The 19605-nt window shown below is 44.2% G+C and overlaps 1 protein-coding gene across 3 annotated transcripts; it reads left to right on the top strand.

Annotated features, from left to right (window-relative positions):
• The first annotated feature begins 5366 nt into the window (after nt 1–5366).
• On the top strand, nt 5367–19368 carry LOC143497209 (hepatocyte growth factor activator serine proteases-like). Of its 3 annotated transcripts, none has more exons than XM_076993050.1 (15): nt 5367–5550; nt 6071–6283; nt 6523–6586; nt 6902–6995; nt 7842–7915; nt 9587–9727; nt 10988–11119; nt 11436–11546; nt 11835–12009; nt 12547–12644; nt 15116–15368; nt 15749–15888; nt 16506–16646; nt 18823–18965; nt 19092–19368. In XM_076993050.1, exons 2-15 carry the CDS (start codon nt 6176–6178, stop codon nt 19275–19277), a joined length of 1860 nt encoding a protein of 619 aa, XP_076849165.1. In that variant the 5' UTR covers nt 5367–5550; nt 6071–6175; the 3' UTR covers nt 19278–19368. The 3 variants fall into 3 exon arrangements, with proteins under 3 accessions (XP_076849165.1, XP_076849162.1, XP_076849164.1); XM_076993047.1 differs by having other exon boundaries at nt 5367–5862; XM_076993049.1 differs by having other exon boundaries at nt 5367–5862; nt 6025–6283.
• Nucleotides 19369–19605: the final 237 nt, after the last annotated feature.

Genomic DNA, 19605 nt, shown 5'->3' with positions numbered 1-19605 from the left:
TACATACAACAGTCATTGATCGTAACAGAAGAGGTTTTAATCACCCACATTTGTCTTTTGGAGGTTTCGTAACTCTATGAAATATTAAGCTCACTCAATGCCCGCTTTATTCAACATGAACCTCCCGCCTTGTTTAAGCGGCCAGTTTCAGACTGGAATCTCTGATCCTGAAACAGTACAAGTGACCAGGTGCGCGCTGTTTCACCCCAGTGCCGAGTATTGATCACACCTGGGTGGAGGACTATACTGGACACTTACACGGCCATAGAGGGATGACACACACGTGCCTGCGAGTTAAGAGTGTGTCAGACTATATATTCAAATATAGTTTTTTTTTTAAGCGAAAAACGCACACACGAACGCTTTCATGAGACGACTTATCTTACCTTCGTTAAAATGCTCAGTCCGTACTTTGATGTGTGCGTCTATATTCTTCAAAGTCGACATGTTGTCTCTAATAATGTGCAGGGAGCGCTTATATACGCGTCTACTCTGAGTCCCCAGCTGTAGTAACACTGAAGTCGTGTGGGATGGGAAACCCAGTTCGTTATCTCGGAACATCCACCTCCAGATTAAAGGGGAACTGTTGGGCCTTTATCAGATCTCATGTGAAGCTCATATTTGTTGTATCACGCTTACGAGAAATATATACGAAGTTGATCCTTCTCAAGAAAGGATTCTGTAATCAATACAGCAGAAATACTTCTGAAATTCACATAAGGGAGTTTTCTCTGAGTCTAGGACGGTTGTAGAGGAAAATCTGTGTTAAACCGTTAAATAAGATATACGAGCATGGATTCGACATGTTCTGAATAATATAAAATATAGCAAACACTCGTACTTTAAAGTAACTATGATGAGAAACATGCTAATGACCGGTAAATTATAAAATGTCTATCTGTTCAAGTCATGTGCTCACATGCAAATAACATGCTTTATTTCTCATTTTTAACGTTATGGGACCCGCTACTAAAAAGCCGCCACTGGTTATAGTGTCTGACTGCGGTGCTGACCCAGAGGCAGCGGAATCCCTGCAGTTCCTTTATTCTCCATACGGGGGCAGTACATTACTACTGTTTCTACCACATCCGCGTCCGACTATTTCAGAGATGAAGGTTATGTGCGCTAGCTGGAAAGGGGAATTCCTTCATTGTGACACTGTTTTCTGAGCGCACAATAATACTCACTAGAAAAGCACTAGAAAAATAAACATTCAGGTAAAGGCCAACCCACACATCACCTCCAGAGATTTGCTCTGGCAGCATCTGGGATAAATGTACATTCATCTATAATTAGGCACAAAAAATAGATGGCATACGTGGGAGAGTTGCTAGAAGGAAGTCTCTGTTCTCAAGAAAGAACAAAGTTGCCTGTTTAAACTTGCCAGAGAGCACTTGGACAAACCAGAGGCTTTCTGGAAGTCCATTCTCTGGACAGATGAGTCCAAAATGTAATTATTTGGCCACAGTCACAGGTGCCGTGTTTGGAGAGAAGCCAACACTGCATTTAGAGAAGAACCTCCTCCCGGCAGTGAAGCATGGAGGGGAAATGTGAACATCTGGGTCTGCTCTTAGGCCTCAGGACCTGGATGACTCCATATTATCCAGGGAACCATGCACCTATTCCCAGGACCATCAACCCATTCTCGACCAGAATCTCCCACCATCAGTCAGGGAGATGAAGTTAGGACGGAAATGGATTTTCTAACAAGACAACGGCCCAAAACAATTCAGCAAAACTACCAAGGAATGGGTTAAAAGAAAAGATTTGTATTCTGGATTGGCCCAGTCAACGTCTGGACCTCAATCCTGTAGAAATGCTGTGGAAGACGTGAAGCGGGTGGTGCACACCAGATGTTCCTCCAGCATCTCTCAACTGGTGGAGATCTGCAAGGAGGAGTGGGCAGAAATCACAAAAAGTAGACGTGACACACTCGATTGTGTTTACAGAAGACATTTGGTTGGTGTAGCAGTTGCAGAAGGAGGTGCCATAAGATACTAACTAAAAAGCTTCACAAACTTCTGAACTTGGCAGATTTTCAGTTTTTGGAGAGAAAATTGATATTGTTCAATAAATAACACAAATATTTCTTTCTGTGTCCTTGATGTAGAAGGTCTGCTTTACAAATGGCGATTTAGATGTTCATTTCCTAAGATTTTTAAAATTGTTTTGCAACAATGATCATGTCTGCCATATAGGATGGCAACATAACTACTGCCATCACAATAGATATCCATTGTCCATTACTCTATTGCCATAACAGAAACAAAGTCGTCATAAGTATAACATTCAGTCTAGTCGTTTCTAAATAGTTTCTTTGTTTCTTTTTTCTTGTCCATTATTTTGGCCTGTTCCTTACACTGTTCCTCATTAATCTTGGTGAGGAAGTATAGTGAGTGAACCTGTTCCTCTACTGTCCTGTGGAAGGAACATGCACACTTTTAGAGATCTTTAGGTTTCTATATTTAGAAAGTGGACATCTACACTTCTCAAAAAAACAAAAGGTAACACATAAAACACACATCAAGTCACATCAAGTGAACAAAAGATACAACTTTACTGATGTAAATTGTGCACTTAGTTGAGAACAAAATTACATGTGGAAGCCAAAATTGGACCTGCCAATGCTGGTGTTCTCACGAAAGGCAGTCGAGCTGTACGGTGCTAGGCTGTGAGGTCCCACTAGAGGGCGCTGACCTTCACGGAGTCTGTTTCTGATAGTTTAGGCAGAAATGTGTGCACCTGTAGCCTGCTGGAGGTCACCCTGTAGGGTTCTGGAGGTCATCTTGTAGGGTTCTGGAGGTCACCATGTAGGATTCTGGAGGTCACCCTGTAGGGTTCTGGAGGTCACCCTGTAGGGTTCTGGAGGTCATCTTGTAGGGTTCTGGAGGTCACCATGTAGGATTCTGGAGGTCATCTTGTAGGGTTCTGGAGGTCATCTTGTAGGGTTCTGGAGGTCATCTTGTACGGTTCTCACACGGAGGAGCAGACGCTGGTCCTGCTGCCGGGTTGATGACCTTCTACGACCACGTCCAGCTCTCCTCGTGTAACGGTCCATGTCTGGTATCTCCTCCGTGCTCTTGACACTGTGCCGAAGGACACAACCTTCTTGTCATGGTACGTATGGAGTAGGGTTGCAACGGTATGAGATTTTCACGGTATGATAACCGTCTCAGAAAATACCGCGGTATCACGGTTATCACGGTATCACAGTTAGTTTGTATATTATTAAAAGATACACTGACCCTTAAAGAAATTACAAGTTTTTTTTTGTTCAATTAACTATTTATTGTAGAAACCTGCAACTATTGTATACAAAATGTCTCATTTAAAAAAAAAAAAGCTGTAAACTTGTTTATATAAATACTGCAAAATTAGAGAAACCTAAATCATGGATTTCAGTACAATTATTTAAGTTTAAATTATTTAATATCTGATAAACTCAGCCTGGGTCAGTGTCTGATCAACAACTGTTGTAAACGTCCGTTGTACTGCCACCAGATACTGCAGAAAGAGAGGATTTATTTCTGACATAATCACAATAGAGATTTCTATTTTAAGGCTTTCACACCGAGTCTGGTTTTAACATGTGAAAAACAGGCACGTTAGAATTTGAAAATGAACGCATGTAAATTAATGGCGTCTTTCACATCCAGTGAAAGCAAGGACCATAAAAAGCTAGGTTTATTCTTTTCACTAGTGACCGTAGCGCGCGACTCCGCACAGTTCTCTCGTATCACGTTAACAAATACGAGCCTCTTGTAATTCCAGGACGAAACATGAGAGAACGTGAAGACGTTAAGATTGGGCGTTTTGAAAATAAACAGCCATTAAATAATGTGATAAAAAGCGAATTATTTCGAGTATATGTATAAATATTTAACTTTATTAAGTTTAACGTGCTGGGAAATATTGAAATGGACCTTTAAAGTGACGTACAAGTGATTTAATTCCACCTTGTAAAGGTGTATGAACCCTGCAAACATGACTTTGTTCATTGCGCTGAGGCGCGGCGCGCGCAGTTACAAAATTCGAGAGGTGCACGACCTCGCTAATCGACAGCGCGTGAGACCCTCGCGCACGGGCGGAGCCACCGCGATTACGTCATTTTCGCCGCTGACATTAGTTTAGCTTTTTTGTTTTTGTTAAAAAATTTGTTAAGTCTGATACACTTTCTGCCATTCTCACCGCTGTGTGCTGAGTAGCTGAACCGGAGCGGAGTTGCGCATGCACGGGTCAGTTTCTCCGCTGGCTTGCTTTTTACCGGTAATAAGCAAATGCACACGGTATGATAACCGTGCATTTTAATACCGTGGTATACCGTGAAACCGGTTACCGCTGCAACCCTAGTATGGAGGTGCCATTCTGGAGGAGCTGGACTACATGTGTAACCTGAATAGACTCCAGGTACCATCTCGAGATACCAGTAGTGATGAGGACTCTAGCAAACCACAAAACTACAGAATTGTAGAGAGGAACCAATCAGGGAGGAGAAGGGCAGAGTTACAGTCTGTGACTCCAAACCATCAATATAGTCAAATTCAATAGCTAAATTCACTGCTCAGAAGACCACTCTCTATCGTTTAGTCTTTCCAATCATAAATTACTATTTATTGGCAAAAACAATGAAATGTTACAACAATATGGATTCAAGACTCATCACTCCTGCAGTACCACAGGTCAGTCTTCACAGGCACACATATCACATATAACCATACACATTACATTTGAGATCCATGCTTTCAAATGGACCCGACTTTATTTAAAAAAGCATTGGCATTTGATATTAAAATACTGCTCACGTCACATATTTACCTATAGGCCTATTTTATTGATGTATCACATATGACATATATAACTCTTACCACTGTTTCAAATGAGCAAACTGCAAACATATCTATGCGTTTTCCCCACACTAGTGACCATTTTGAATTGAATGAGATCGTCATAACACGTTTGTCTGTAGTTACTCTACATGTGGTAAAATTGCCTTTTACCGCGGTCCTCTACATAGCAGTCTATAGTTAAATCCACCTCCAGAAAGACTGAGATCAGCCCAACCATAATACGCAGGTCGGATATTTTCTAAAGATGTAAGAACTTTCTACTCATGCGTGGCTGTCCTCGCAGGCCAGATAAGGATCGTATCACAGCGCAACTCGGGAAAGGAATTTTAATGACTTATGGTTAATGACTGTGCAAATAAATGTCTATGATGTTATTGGTTCGTTTAAAAAATGTATTCGTTCTGAAACATTTCTGGCACTGAAACCTTACACGACTCCTGCCTTCTGTGCCTGTTGCCTCATAAGCCGTGTAATGTCGTAAAACGTTCAGCTTCTGCGCTTGAGTAACTGCAACAAAGTCTTTGCAAACAGCCCAACACGCCTTGACGGCAGGGAGAAGGTCGTTGATGATTCATCTCAATGGATCTCTTTGATCCTGGGCAGCACACCTGTAGACGACTCGAACTGTGACCGAGATGGTGCTCGAAACCAACAGGGACCGACTTGAATGATGTTTGAAACACGAACTGATTCACAATGAAAGGTGTGCAGAAGTGTGTGCGGATCTCCTGGCGAAGATCTCGCGTGTTCTCCGGTTTAGCGCTGCGGCAGAGGCGCAACTGACCACGCGCGTGTCGTGCGCCACCGGTTCGGTCCATCAATGATTAATGGCTATATTTAACTTTATATTTTCGTCACGAACGTGTTGCGTAATACGGCTCTTCGTGATCGTTATCGGAGATCTTATATCGGTGTTTCCCGCTCGTTAAGTCTTCAGAGATCCGAGGGCAAAACCGAGCTGCGGGCTTTGCTCGAGCACGTGGGAGCGGTTCGGGCGTCAAGGTGTGTTCCGCAGGTGAGGTGAGACGCGGGAGGGAGGGGCGCGTTGCTACTGACAACTCCTAAATCAAAGGCGAGCTCATATCCCGGGAAATGCCTCTCGTGCCTGTTCAGATATGCTCTGCAGCGTGTCTGGAAGCGCGAGCGGATTTTGACAGCGGGTGTCACTCACGTCTAGGTGCGCGAGGAGTCCTCCAAATGACGCAACTCTCCCACGCACACAGGTCTGAGGAGGGTTGTATCACAGTCTCAACAGGGACGTCGCCCTACACAAGGAGCCCGACTCCGGCGCCAAGAGGAAACGGTTCGGCGGAGACGCCCGTCCACAAATGTACGTCCTCGAGCGTTCCGCGGCCACCGGACAGCCCGTCTCGCGCACTTTAGTTGCGTGTTTGTCGCTGTTACTTCTGCAGCCCAGCACGCGTGCTGCACGGGTGGTAAGTGTGTTTGAAAAAGTTTGATCTTAAAAGGCACATTGTGATGATTTAGTCGCGTTAAACGCTCATGATCGGTATTATTCGGTTCTTATATGCATTTGTTTTGTATTTTGACCTCTCTCTCTCTCTCTCTCTCTCTCTCTCTCTCTCTCTCGCTCGCTCTCTCTCTCTCTCTCTCTCTCTCTCTCTCTCTCTCTCTCTCTCTCTCTCTCTCTCTCTCTCTCTCTCTGCCCCCCAAGCGCAAGGAGCCCCCCGGTATCGACACGGTGCTGTCCACGCCGTCGCTCAGTCAAAGTCAGAAAGGTGTGTCACTTCCCCTATAGCTGAGGTTACAGCATGCTTGCGCAGAGACTCTTACTCGCATTTGGGCTGACGGTGTTTAAGGTTGATTTGATATTTTACTCGAGGTATATAAATAGGTACAACATGGCTTTCCGTTTGTACTGTGAGTTAAGGTAAATGCTGTGTTAGTTGATGACTGTTAAGAAATATGGTTATTTGATGTATATAGATACAGGCACACTGTAATTCATAAATGTGTGTGTGTGTGTGTGTGTGTGTGTGTGTGTGTGTGTGTGTGTGTGTGTGTGTGTGTGTGTGTGTGTGTGTGTGTTTCAGTCCTTACCACAGATGGAAGGGAGTGTAAGTTTCCGTTCAGGCTGGGTGGAACTGTTTATCATCAGTGCATTTCAGTCACCTCAAGCAGAAGATGGTGAGTTTCTACATGCAACAGAAAACACACACACACACACACACACACACACACATGGTCATCTTCTCCATCACACTCACATTCATACCCTCCCTCTTTTGTTCTCTTTTGTGTGTATATATATGTGTGTTAAAGATTTCTCTCTCTCTCTCTCTCTCACACACACACACACACACACACACACACACACACACACACACACACACACACACACACACACACACAAATACACACACACAGTTGCTATGACATTTTAATGTAAACAAGCACACTACACCCTCCCACAGTTAAGTGTTTAGGTGTTCCTGCATAAGGGGTGTGTGTGTGTGTGTGTGTGTGTGTGTGTGTGTGTGTGTGTGTGTGTGTGTGTGTGTGTGTGTGTGTGTGTGTGTGTCTGCTGACCTCTGAAGCAGTTCCCCTGTTGTGTGATTCATATGCGTCACCCTTGTTGATAATGGCATATTCAAGTAGGAGATGTATTTCCATTCTAAACATAGGAGCTTTAGTGTTTCTGTTTCAGATGCCAGACAGCATTTATTCTAAAGTGTGTAAACCCTGTAGTACCTGCAGTGGGGGAAAGGGGAGGGTCTGTGAGATAAAGCCATGTGTTCATAGGCAGGAGACCAACACTGTGGACACTGATATTGGGTTTGGCCAATCAGAGTGCACACTGATATTGGGTTTGGCCAATCAGAGTGGTAGCAGAAGAAGCGGTACTAGAGAGATGATGTTGACTAGCAGAAGATGTTGCTGCTATTATATGTTTACTAATTTGAGTAAACTATGTTTACTAATTTGGCAAATTAACTTGGTTAACTCTTTGATTGTTTTGTGCATACGTCATAGGTGTTCTCTCACACATAACTTCGACCGGGACCTGGAGTGGGGTTACTGTGGTCCACGCACACGCCTTTTCAGTGGTGAGAGGAACATTCCACACCAGCACCCCTACACACAAGAGGGAGCTGGGATTAGAGTCCTTCCCTACACACAAGAGGGAGCTGGGATTAGAGTCCTTCCCTACACACAAGGGGGAGCTGGGATTAGAGTCCTTCCCTACACACAAGAGGGAGCTGGGATTAGAGTCCTTCCCTACACACAAGAGGGAGCTGGGATTAGAGTCCTTCCCTACACACAAGGGGGAGCTGGGATTAGAGTCCTTCCCTACACACAAGAGGGAGCTGGGATTAGAGTCCTTCCCTACACACAAGAGGGAGCTGGGATTAGAGTCCTTCCCTACACACATGGGGTATCTGGGATTAGAGTCCTTCCCTACACACAAGAGGGAGCTGGGATTAGAGTCCTTCCCTACACACAAGAGGGAGCTGGGATTAGAGTCCTTCCCTACACACAAGAGGGAGCTGGGATTAGAGTCCTTCCCTACACACATGGGGTATCTGGGATTAGAGTCCTTCCCTACACACATGGGGGAGCTGGGATTAGAGTCCTTCCCTACACACAAGAGGGAGCTGGGATTAGAGTCCTTCCCTACACACATGGGGGAGCTGGGATTAGAGTCCTTCCCTACACACAAGAGGGAGCTGGGATTAGAGTCCTTCCCTACACACAAGAGGGAGCTGGGATTAGAGTCCTTCCCTACACACATGGGGTATCTGGGATTAGAGTCCTTCCCTACACACAAGAGGGAGCTGGGATTAGAGTCCTTCCCTACACACAAGAGGGAGCTGGGATTAGAGTCCTTCCCTACACACAAGAGGGAGCTGGGATTAGAGTCCTTCCCTACACACATGGGGGAGCTGGGATTAGAGTCCTTCCCTACACACAAGAGGGAGCTGGGATTAGAGTCCTTCCCTACACACAAGAGGGAGCTGGGATTAAGGTATTTATGGCCTGAGCTCATCAGATGGGGGAGCAGTATGTGTGTGTGCGTGCAGAGTGATGTGAGAACTTCCAACATGTGTTGAGGTGAATCAACACACTAAGGGCATGCAGACATATGCGGATGCAAGCAGTGTGTGTGTATATATATGTGTGTGTGTGTGTGTGTGTGTGTGTGTGTGTGTGTGTGTGTGTGTGTGTGTGTGTGTGTGTGTGTGTGTGTGTGTGTGTGTGAGAGAGAGAGAGAGTGTGTGGGTGGGTGTTTGTATAGAGTTTACTTTAAATGCAGTCCATAAGGATATACAAGAGCATGTTAGTTACTGGTTGCAGTGCGTAGATGTTGAGCAGTTAGTCATTTCTAAATTAGTTTGTTTATTCAAGCTGAAGTGATTCACTGGAATGTCTTTGGATAGTGGCTGAGGAGATCCCAGTATACGTGGAGTTTCCAGTATACGAGGGGTTTCCAGTATACGAGGAGTTTCCAGTATACGAGGGGTTTCCAGTATACGAGGAGTTTCCAGTATACGAGGAGATCCCAGTATACGAGGAGTTCCCAGTATACGAGGAGTTCCCAGTATACGAGGAGATCCCAGTATACGAGGAGATCCCAGTATACGAGGAGTTCCCAGTATACGAGGAGTTCCCAGTATACGAGGAGTTCCCAGTATACGAGGAGTTTCCAGTATACGAGGAGTTCCCAGTACATGAGGAGCTGCTGGTATGAGTTTGTTTTTGCCCTCTCTCGTCTCTAGCGGTGCTTCATGGTGTGGGTGAGAGCCGCGTGTGCCAGCCCAACCCCTGCCAAAATGGAGGCGTGTGCACCGCAGTGCCCTACAGGCTCACGTTTGAGTGTACGTGTCCCGCCTCCTTTACTGGGGCCCTGTGTGAGCTGAGTGAGTGAACACACACCACACACACACACCACACACACACACCACACACACACACACACACACACGTGTGCGTGCACACATGCACACACTCCACATGCATCCACAAATACACACATGCAGAAACATAAGTGTGCAGAAAGACATACACATGCAACACGTATAAAAAAGTAATTATCATTGTTTGCGAGTGTGTGTGTGTGTGTGTGTGTGTGTGTGTGTGTGTGTGTGTGTGTGTGTTGTGATTCTATGAGAATTCTCCTTCTCCTGGGTAAAACAGGCAATTTTCCACTGAACAGGTCACTTTCAGTTTAAATGTGAAACTTGCTGTGGGAGACCAGAGTGTAAAATGGCTTCACACACACACACACACACACACACACACACACACACACACACACACACACACACACACACACACACACATTCACACACAACCCCGTGATTAGCTTCTCTTTCACCAGGCTAATGACTACCTTTCACCTTTTACAGTCTCTGGTTACCTCTCAGCTCTTTCATCTCTGGTCACTATCTCATCATCTGTTCTGGTTGGCAGACTCGTGTTCAGATTTCGTTCTGATTGGCTGAGGGATGGAATGACCTAAGGGTCACTCCTTGTGATGCCTGCAAATGAGCGATCAATAGTGCATTACCATGTAATAACTGTTTCATTTTTACTGACAGTCAGAATCACCTTTTTATGTGTCATTGTGGCATATACAAACCGACTGGTTTAATTGAGATCAGATATTTTAATCATGATGATTTAAAAAAATGCTTAGTTTATGATACATTATGCTACTTGATTAATGCTAAATTACTGTCATTAACCTGTAAGGAATGTGTGAGTGACTCTCTCACGTCCTTTGTCCATCGGTTGCTTCTGCAGTTGGCAGTTGGTTGTTATTGGCCGAGTTATTTGAAGTTGGCTGAGGGTGGATTGCCATTAAATTGATATGTAAGGTGTAAGTGAAGTGATTTGTTGGAACAAGCTTGCAGTGCTGACCTAACAGGAGTTGGACAGTGGCCATAAATGCCTTTTAACTGTTAATGAGCTCCAGATGTCCTGTGTTTGGGAGAGACGGTGAGGTCACGGGCCTCGTTACTGCCTTCGTCAGTTTGGTTATTTAGTAGTGGAAAAACTGACGCTACAGGGTTCCTTCAGAGTCTGCTCTCATTGGTGGAGATGTAGTCTTGTGTGCGTCCTCCTTCTGGATTGGTGGAGACCTGTTCCGAGCGTCTGTTCTTCATTGTGATTGGCAGAGAAGTGCTATGAGTCACTCCACTGGCGGCATTATGACATCGGCGACAGCTGGGGAAGAATCCGTATGCGTAACGTCGAGCAGTGCACGTGTGGCCCTGGGGGCGTGTCCTGCCAGCGGGTGCGTTACACAGGTACCGCCCACATCACTAAGACATCTATACACATGCTGGACTCCACGTGTATGTTCTCATACTGTTTGGATTGATAACTTTTGTGATGTCATTTAGTAATCAAGCAGTTTTAAAATAAACATCAACATATAAGCACATAAACATTAGAAGAATCATTAGAAGAGGCTTTATTAGAACTGTGCTAGAACCTTAGCAGCCACAACACATCTCAGAACTGCTCTTCCAACTTACCCATATACAGCATAATGTATGAGAGCTGAAATCTGTTTTGTGTGTGTGTGTGTGTGTGTGTGTGTGTGTGTGTGTGTGTGTGTAGTGTGTCAAAGTAATCCTTGTGAGAATGAGGGTACCTGCAGAATAATTGAAATGACAGGAGAACAGGTGTGTGCCTGCAGACCAGGATACAGCGGAGCACACTGCAACATCAGTGAGTACTCACACACGAACACACACACACACACACACGAACACACACACACACACACACACACATACACACACACACACACACGAACACACACACACACACACACACACACACACACACACACACACACACACACACACACACACACACACTCACACTCACACTCACACACACACACACACACACACACACACACACACACTCACTCACTCACTCACTCACTCACTCAGTGTTCAGTGTTATAAATGCTACCTGTACCTGTTTATGTCTCTTTCTGTAATGGACTAGTGTCTGAAGAAAAGTGCTATAAGGGCTCCGGCGAACATTACCGTGGCGTTGCTAACACTACGCTCTCTGGCGCCCCCTGCCTGCCATGGAATTCTGACCTGCTGTATGATGAGATTTCTGTGGACACCATGTATAGCACATCCTTCAAGGGACTGGGTGATCACTCCTTCTGCAGGTAACACATTACCACGACCACACGTCTCAACGTAGGGCCGCTGTGTGGGGCACACGTGTGATGCGTCTTCATATACAGTGTTTACTGAACCAGACTCTTCCGTGTTAGGAACTTCACATTAACTTTAAACAACACTAACACAGTGCTGAAAGATCTCAACTCAACACTAACACAGTACTGAAAGATCTCAACTCAACACTAACACAGTACTGAATACCATCAGTACATCATGTTCGTGCAGTGGGCCAACACGCAGAAATTTAAAGTACCAAAGTTTCCTGTCGTCCCACTTTAGAAACTTCACTTGATCGTGATTGATGAAATGCCTCCAGATGACACTGAAAGTTAAGCCAAGAACAGCCAAGAACATTCAAGAATATTTCAGAATATTCCAGAACATACCAGAACATTAATGGCATCCTCTGTCAGCTTGTTCCTAGTGCGTGCTGCTGTTTCACTGTTCTGATTGGATGTTTGGTCATGGGTGTGGCTAACTAACTGATGTGGTCTCTAATTGGCTGTGTGCTTGCCATGCAGGAACCCTGATCAGGACAAGATGCCATGGTGTTACACCATAACCGATGGAGCAATTTCCTGGGAATACTGTGATGTGCCTTTATGTCCCATAATGCCATGTGAGTCCAATACAGCTGGCTACCGAGGGGTTAAACATAACTTTGGTAAAGATTACTGAGATCACTCTGGTTTTATGGAGATTTTCATTTCCTAAAGTCTGGATGTTGTAAAAGTGGTCTTCCAATTCTGTGCCAAACCGGTTTTGTAGTTACACATTAAAACACTGATTATTGATTTTTCCACACAACATAAATTCCATGTATGCTTGTCGGTTATTTTAAACGCATATTAATTGATATCACCTGGACATCCACAGACTCACAAACGTTCATACACACACACACTCCTGAACTTGCAGTGTGTTTTGAACATTACGGAGTTCTGAAGTGCAGTGTATAGTGCAGCTGTCCTGCAAACGTCTAAATGAAATGTAACGTTTGTGAAATGATTAAGTTCTGCTCTCTGTGTGCAAGTACAAACCTTGGAAGCAGTATAAAACATTACACTTCACAGTAACTTTGATTCATACAACGTTAAACTATAGTTGGACTTCACAGTAACTTTGATTCATACAACGTTAAACTGTAGTTGGACTTCACAGTAAACCTTTGATTCATACAACGTTAAACTGTAGTTGGACTTCACAGTAAACCTTTGATTCATACAACGTTAAACTGTAGTTGGACTTCACAGTAACTTTGATTCATACAACGTTAAACTGTAGTTGCACTTCACAGTAAACCTTTGATTCATACAACGTTAAACTGTAGTTGGACTTCACAGTAACTTTGATTCATACAACGTTAAACTGTAGTTGGACTTCACAGTAAACCTTTGATTCATACAACGTTAAACTGTAGTTGGACTTCACAGTAACTTTGATTCATACAACGTTAAACTGTAGTTGGACTTCACAGTAAACCTTTGATTCATACAACGTTAAACTGTAGTTGGACTTCACAGTAACTTTGATTCATACAACGTTAAACTGTAGTTGGACTTCACAGTAAACCTTTGATTCATACAACGTTAAACTGTAGTTGGACTTCACAGTAAACCTTTGATTCATACAACGTTAAACTGTAGTTGGACTTCACAGTAAACCTTTGATTCATACAACGTTAAACTGTAGTTGGACTTCACAGTAAACCTTTGATTCATACAACGTTAAACTGTAGTTGGACTTCACAGTAAACCTTTGATTCATACATTGTTAAACTGTAGTTGGACTTCACAGTAAACCTTTGATTCATACAACGTTAAACTGTAGTTGGACTTCACAGTAAACCTTTGATTCATACAACGTTAAACTGTAGTTGGACTTCACAGTAAACCTTTGATTCATACAACGTTAAACTGTAGTTGGACTTCACAGTAAACCTTTGATTCATACAACGTTAAACTGTAGTTGGACTTCACAGTAACTTTGATTCATACAACGTTAAACTGTAGTTGGACTTCACAGTAACTTTGATTCATACAACGTTAAACTGTAGTTGGACTTCAGAGTAAACTTGATTTATAAAATCGAATCACTGCAGTCAGATTTTTGAGTTGTTGTTTTATGGTTGTATATTAAAATCACAATTCAAAAGTTGGCGAGCTTTTCTTACAAAATGCTACATTGGACCTATACATAGGACAACGTGCTACACCAAACCATTATGGCTCATCTCGGTCAATTCATGCTGGAAATCCAAACATCACAAGCTCTTTACAGGTTCATCAGGCAAACCTGCCTAGACGAAGCTTCCACATCCACCACAATCCAGTAGCTTCGTCGGTGAGGTCAGCGTTCCAGCCAGAGCTCATTTAAATCTCGCCACATTCACCTCTCTATACCTAAACCCACACTGGTGTTCCTGGTGCCTGAGGCTGCACCCAGCCCCACTGACACTGTTAACACACGCTCAGTACCATCAGTTCCACCAGCAGCAGGAGTTTGTCTCCTCAGACGAACCCTTACAGCTGCTTCGGATTATTCCTCCGCCGCTCCCGCTTTCTTCACAGCCTCTAAAACCACAAGCAAAGCTGTGGCGGACTTAAAACGGTCCCTAACGAGTGCACACTCCTCTCCCTCCCTCTCCTCCTCCGCTCACTCTCTGCCTTCTAAGTGACCTTGACTCCTCAATGTGTCTGTCTATTCGCTGACTACTTTTTCTGTAAAATACCAAATCCCATATTCATAAGTATCCCTGCCTAACTAAGCCATTCAGTTTCCTCCCCATTTGAATCCCTTAAACCCATCACTGTACCTTTCAGAGTCAGCGCTCCTCGACACCTCCCCTACACCTCCTCTACACCTCCTCTACACCTCCTCTATACCTCCTCTACACCTCCTCTATACTTCCTCTACACCTCCTCTACACCTCCTTACCCATTTCTGTTCCTCCTTCTTCACTCTCTTCTTCTGGCATTACATTCATCCTCCTGAACGCCTGTGCTAAGGTTCTTCTCTGTAGCAGCAGAGCAGTTGATCTCTCTTGTCTAATCATCAGTGATCATTAATGTGATCTATTTTCCTCTACAGCGGGTCGTAAGGGTCTCCTACCCGCCCCTGCTGTGACCCCATCACCCACACCCACTCCTACGCCCTGTCTTGTGCCCGGGTGCGGACAGAGACACGCAAAGCGGATCACTCGTGCTCGGATCCTGGGCGGGTCGTCCGCACTACCCGGCTCTCACCCCTGGATGGCAGCACTGTACATCGGAGAGGAGTTCTGTGCAGGCAGCCTCATCTCCTCCTGCTGGGTGGTATCTGCTGCCCACTGCTTTTTGCGCAAGTATGGCTTCGTATGTATGTATGTGTGTGTGTGTGTGTGTGTGTGTGTGTGTGTGTGTGTGTGTGTGTGTGTGTGTGTGTGTGTGTGTGTGTGTGTGTGTGTGTGTGTGTGTGTGATTGTCCAATTTGATTATGTGTTTGGCATATATGTGGCTAGATGATTAGGGAAGTGTGTGTGTGTTAGTGTGTGTGTGAGTGAAAGAATGTAAGTATGTGTTTGTGGGTGATTGTGGAAGTGGATGTGGGTGAACAGAAGTTGTAGACAGTGATCATATTTAATCTAGTTTGTTGTGTAATAAACTGGTTTGTTGTGTAATAACCTGGTTTGGTTCATATCTTCAGTCGTCGACTCTTGGTTTTCTCTCTTACCAATCTGCCCAGTCCGGTGAAGTCAACAGTACGTGTGGTTCTTGGTCAACATCTCTTCAATGACACGGGTCCCAACACACGGTCGTTTGGTATAGAGAAGTACGAGTTCCACCCCCTCTACAACCAGTTCAACCCTACGTTCCATGATATTGGTAAGGATGCCCTCGAGTGTTTTTACACACACACACACACACACACACACACACACACACACACACACACACACACACACACACACACACACACACACACACACACACACACCTGTCCTGGAAATCAGCCACATGTATGAAAATGTTACATAACTTTTGTCAGATACTTCTGGATGCTTATGTGAGGTGGGAGTTTTGTTTCTCAGTCACACCGAGTGCCAGTCTGGTCCTCCGTGATCCACAGTCCACGTATTTTTGTGCTGCTGTGGTTTCTGGCACAGCCTAGATAGATCAGCATTTCACACTCAGTGATTAGAGTCTCAGAGGTTTGGAGCTGGATCAAAAACATGGACTGGATGTGGGTCCATGAGGACTGGACTGAGAACTACCATCTGAGGTCACTGACTAAGGAAGAAAACACATCTGTTACAGTGTCATCATATTAATAATTATATTGTTTAGTGCTTACTAGTCATATGTAACAATGTGGTGATAGGCTACTCCTCTTTACATAATAATGACCAGTCACAACACGAGCAGGGTAAGAGAACAGAGAACAGTTCACATTGTGTGTGTGTGTGTGTGTGTGTGTGTGTGTGTGTGTTTCTGATTAACAGTTCTAGTGAAGCTGAAGAAAGTTGATGGGCGTTGTGCTCGTAAGACTCAGTTCATTCGGCCAATATGTCTGCCTGCCAGGGTCATGACCTTTCCAGACTACACATGCTGCACCATTACAGGCTGGGGACATATGCAGGAGAGTAAGTAAACACGCACACACACACACTCTCTCTCACACACACACACACACACACACACACACACACACACACACACACACACACACACACACACACACGTTCATGACTTCAAGCTGTCCTTTGCAGCTGCAGGGATCTGTACACATGTACACACAGTGTTTTCACACACATTATTCAACATTAAAAAGGCCAGCTCATGGCCGTGTGGTCCCGATCGTGGGTGTTTGGTCTTTCAGGTAAATGTTCAAGATGACTGCAGGCTCTTTAGCAAAAGTATTTATAGGAAATTGGTAGAAGATAAGCAAACTTCAATTTTACTGCAGACTTGAAGAAATCAACACAGCTGATGGTGATTTGGAATAAGATCCAAATCACCATCAACTGGAACATTCTCAACAAAACATGCTAATAGAAGACATGCTAACAGAAGACATGCTAACAGAAGACATGCTGACAGAAGACATGCTGACAGAAGACATGCTAACAGAAGACATGCTAACAGAAGACATGCTAACAGAATGTTTTGTCATACCGCTACTGAAACGTGCCGTTTGTCACACCACTGTGGAAATATCTTGCTTGGATACCAAAAAAAACAATCCCTATCAGTGAATCTCCAACAAATTAAACAAAATGTTTGCAGACTTTGTCTTGTGATTCAACCAGCATGTTCCGACAGCGTCCAACAACACCGCAAGACTGGAAAGACAAAAGAAAACATACTTATTTGTGTCAGCGTCTCAGAACATGGTCAGCTGACACCATTTTGGATGACGGCAGACATTATGGCAAGGCCTTGCAATATTGAGCAAGTGTATAATTATTATTATTAACGGGCAACCTGCACATCCCGGGAGCATGTGCTCTGTTAGTACTGCTCCCCATGGAATAAAGAGTTCACAGAGATACAGTCTAAACAGATACAAGTCACCATGAACATGGTGACCTTACTGCAGATGAACCTGGGAATGTAATTAGTAGTTATAGTACCTTATAACAACATCAGTCAATGGGTAGGACATAGTGTTAGAAGAATCTCCGCTAGATTGAAAACTCATCAGCCTCAGCCGTTCGTCTGCGTGACCTGCGGGTTCCTGGGTCGCCTCCTTAACGTCGCTGAAGAACAGCCCATGGACAGTACGTACGTTCACAGCCAGGCTTCCATTCTTAGATGCACAAGCTCTCTCCGTTGATATGAAGCTGCAGGCAATCGGAGAGACTGCATTGGCTAAAAGCCAACGTTCACTTGCAAATGTGCACATCCCACATTTGGGCTCCATGAAATGGATGGTGGAAGTGCTCAGAAACTGAGATGGCTCTGTCTTCATACCCATCCAGGAGGAGAGACGTAGGGTCACAACTGGAAATGGTTTTTCTGTTACTACACACCAGTCTCACCTGGTCTGTACGCCGAACTGTGGTGATACCTGCGTAAGGTTATTTTTGGATTTAAAGTGAAGGAAGCAGTCCTTTGTATCCAAGGAGGAGGACAACTTCCTGGGCTCTAAAAAACAAACCCAGTGAGAAGTTGGGTGGCTGAACCCAGGGGTTTGGTGTGTGGTGTGACTGGCCAGACTGGAATGATCTGTGTACTGTAGAACAGATCAAATAGTAAATGGTTCAACATTTGGAGTGAGTTAGACATCTTCTTAATAGCTGTAGTTCTAAAGATTTAAAGGACTTTAAATTTGTAGACATACTGAGCCTGTGGACTTGAGAGCAACAACTGCTCCATTAATCACTGCACATGGAAATGTCCAGACTTGGACCTGAGTGATTCAACACTACAACTCACCTTTTCAGAAACAACATATATGCAGGAATTACATATATCTTGGACATTGTTGCTGTATCTGTGCTTCAGAGGAAAATGCTTTAAATGCATTCTTAGAAGAGCAAGACATTACAAAAATAGATCAGCCATCAACTGCCACTGAAAACGTAGGAATGTCAGCTTACGACGTTAGTCCCTGGTATTAGTCCCTGGTATTAGTCCCTGGGAGTCTTGGACAGACGTGTAGCATGTGGACTTCATAGTGGACGACTGCATAAAACAAATACCAAACATTTAGCAAAGTGCTGTTCCCTCTCAGCCCAGGGAGCATGCATACTTAAACACACTCTCATAATGTATTTACGAGATCACAGTATTTGTTTACTTTTTTTTTCAAATCAGAGGGAGACTCCTATTCTCACCTGAGAGAGGGAGTGGTCAAATTAATTCCGTATGAGAAGTGCTCTGCCCCGGACGTGTACGGGTCAGAGGTCAGGCCCGGAATGATGTGTGCTGGTACCAACACCTTAGTGGACGCTTGTCAGGTCAGGCACTGTTCCTTAACGCCTCCTTTAAACAACTTTGATAAACTAAATGTGTTACAGAAAAACAATGGTGTGTGTGTGTGTGTTTTGTTTTTGTCTGTTTTTGTTTTGTGTGTGTGTGTGTAGGGAGACTCTGGGGGTCCGCTGGCGTGTGTGTGTGAGGGGGTCAGTTTCCTCTATGGTATCATTAGCTGGGGTGATGGCTGTGGTCGGACAGGAAAGCCTGGAGTCTACACCAGAGTGACAAAATACGCTGGCTGGATCAACCGCACCATCAGGCCCAAAAAGCCCTCAGGGAAGAAAGGCCATTAGTGGTCCGACCATGTGAACGGCATTGTGGGAAATCCAACAAGACCTTCTTTTTTAAAGAACTGTGAATGAAAAATGTATTTTTATAATACAATAAATTATAATGAAACCACTATATTGGGAATATTGTCATCATTTCAATTAATGTTTGTATTAAAATACATTTTTATTTTACAGTATTTTATAACAACATGAAATGACTGACAGTGAATGTGATATTTTTCACAATAATGCCGTACTGGTAAACACTTGGGTTACGTCCAACCAAGCTTGTGTCAGTAATGCCAGGCACACGGTGCACACGGCTTTATTATTGTTTCCTTTAGTGTGT

Source organism: Brachyhypopomus gauderio, unplaced genomic scaffold (assembly GCF_052324685.1).
Source record: "Brachyhypopomus gauderio isolate BG-103 unplaced genomic scaffold, BGAUD_0.2 sc103, whole genome shotgun sequence".
NCBI classification, from domain to species: Eukaryota; Metazoa; Chordata; class Actinopteri; order Gymnotiformes; family Hypopomidae; genus Brachyhypopomus; species Brachyhypopomus gauderio.
Note: the sequence above shows the minus strand (reverse complement) of the source record. Positions and strands in the feature narration are given on the sequence as shown.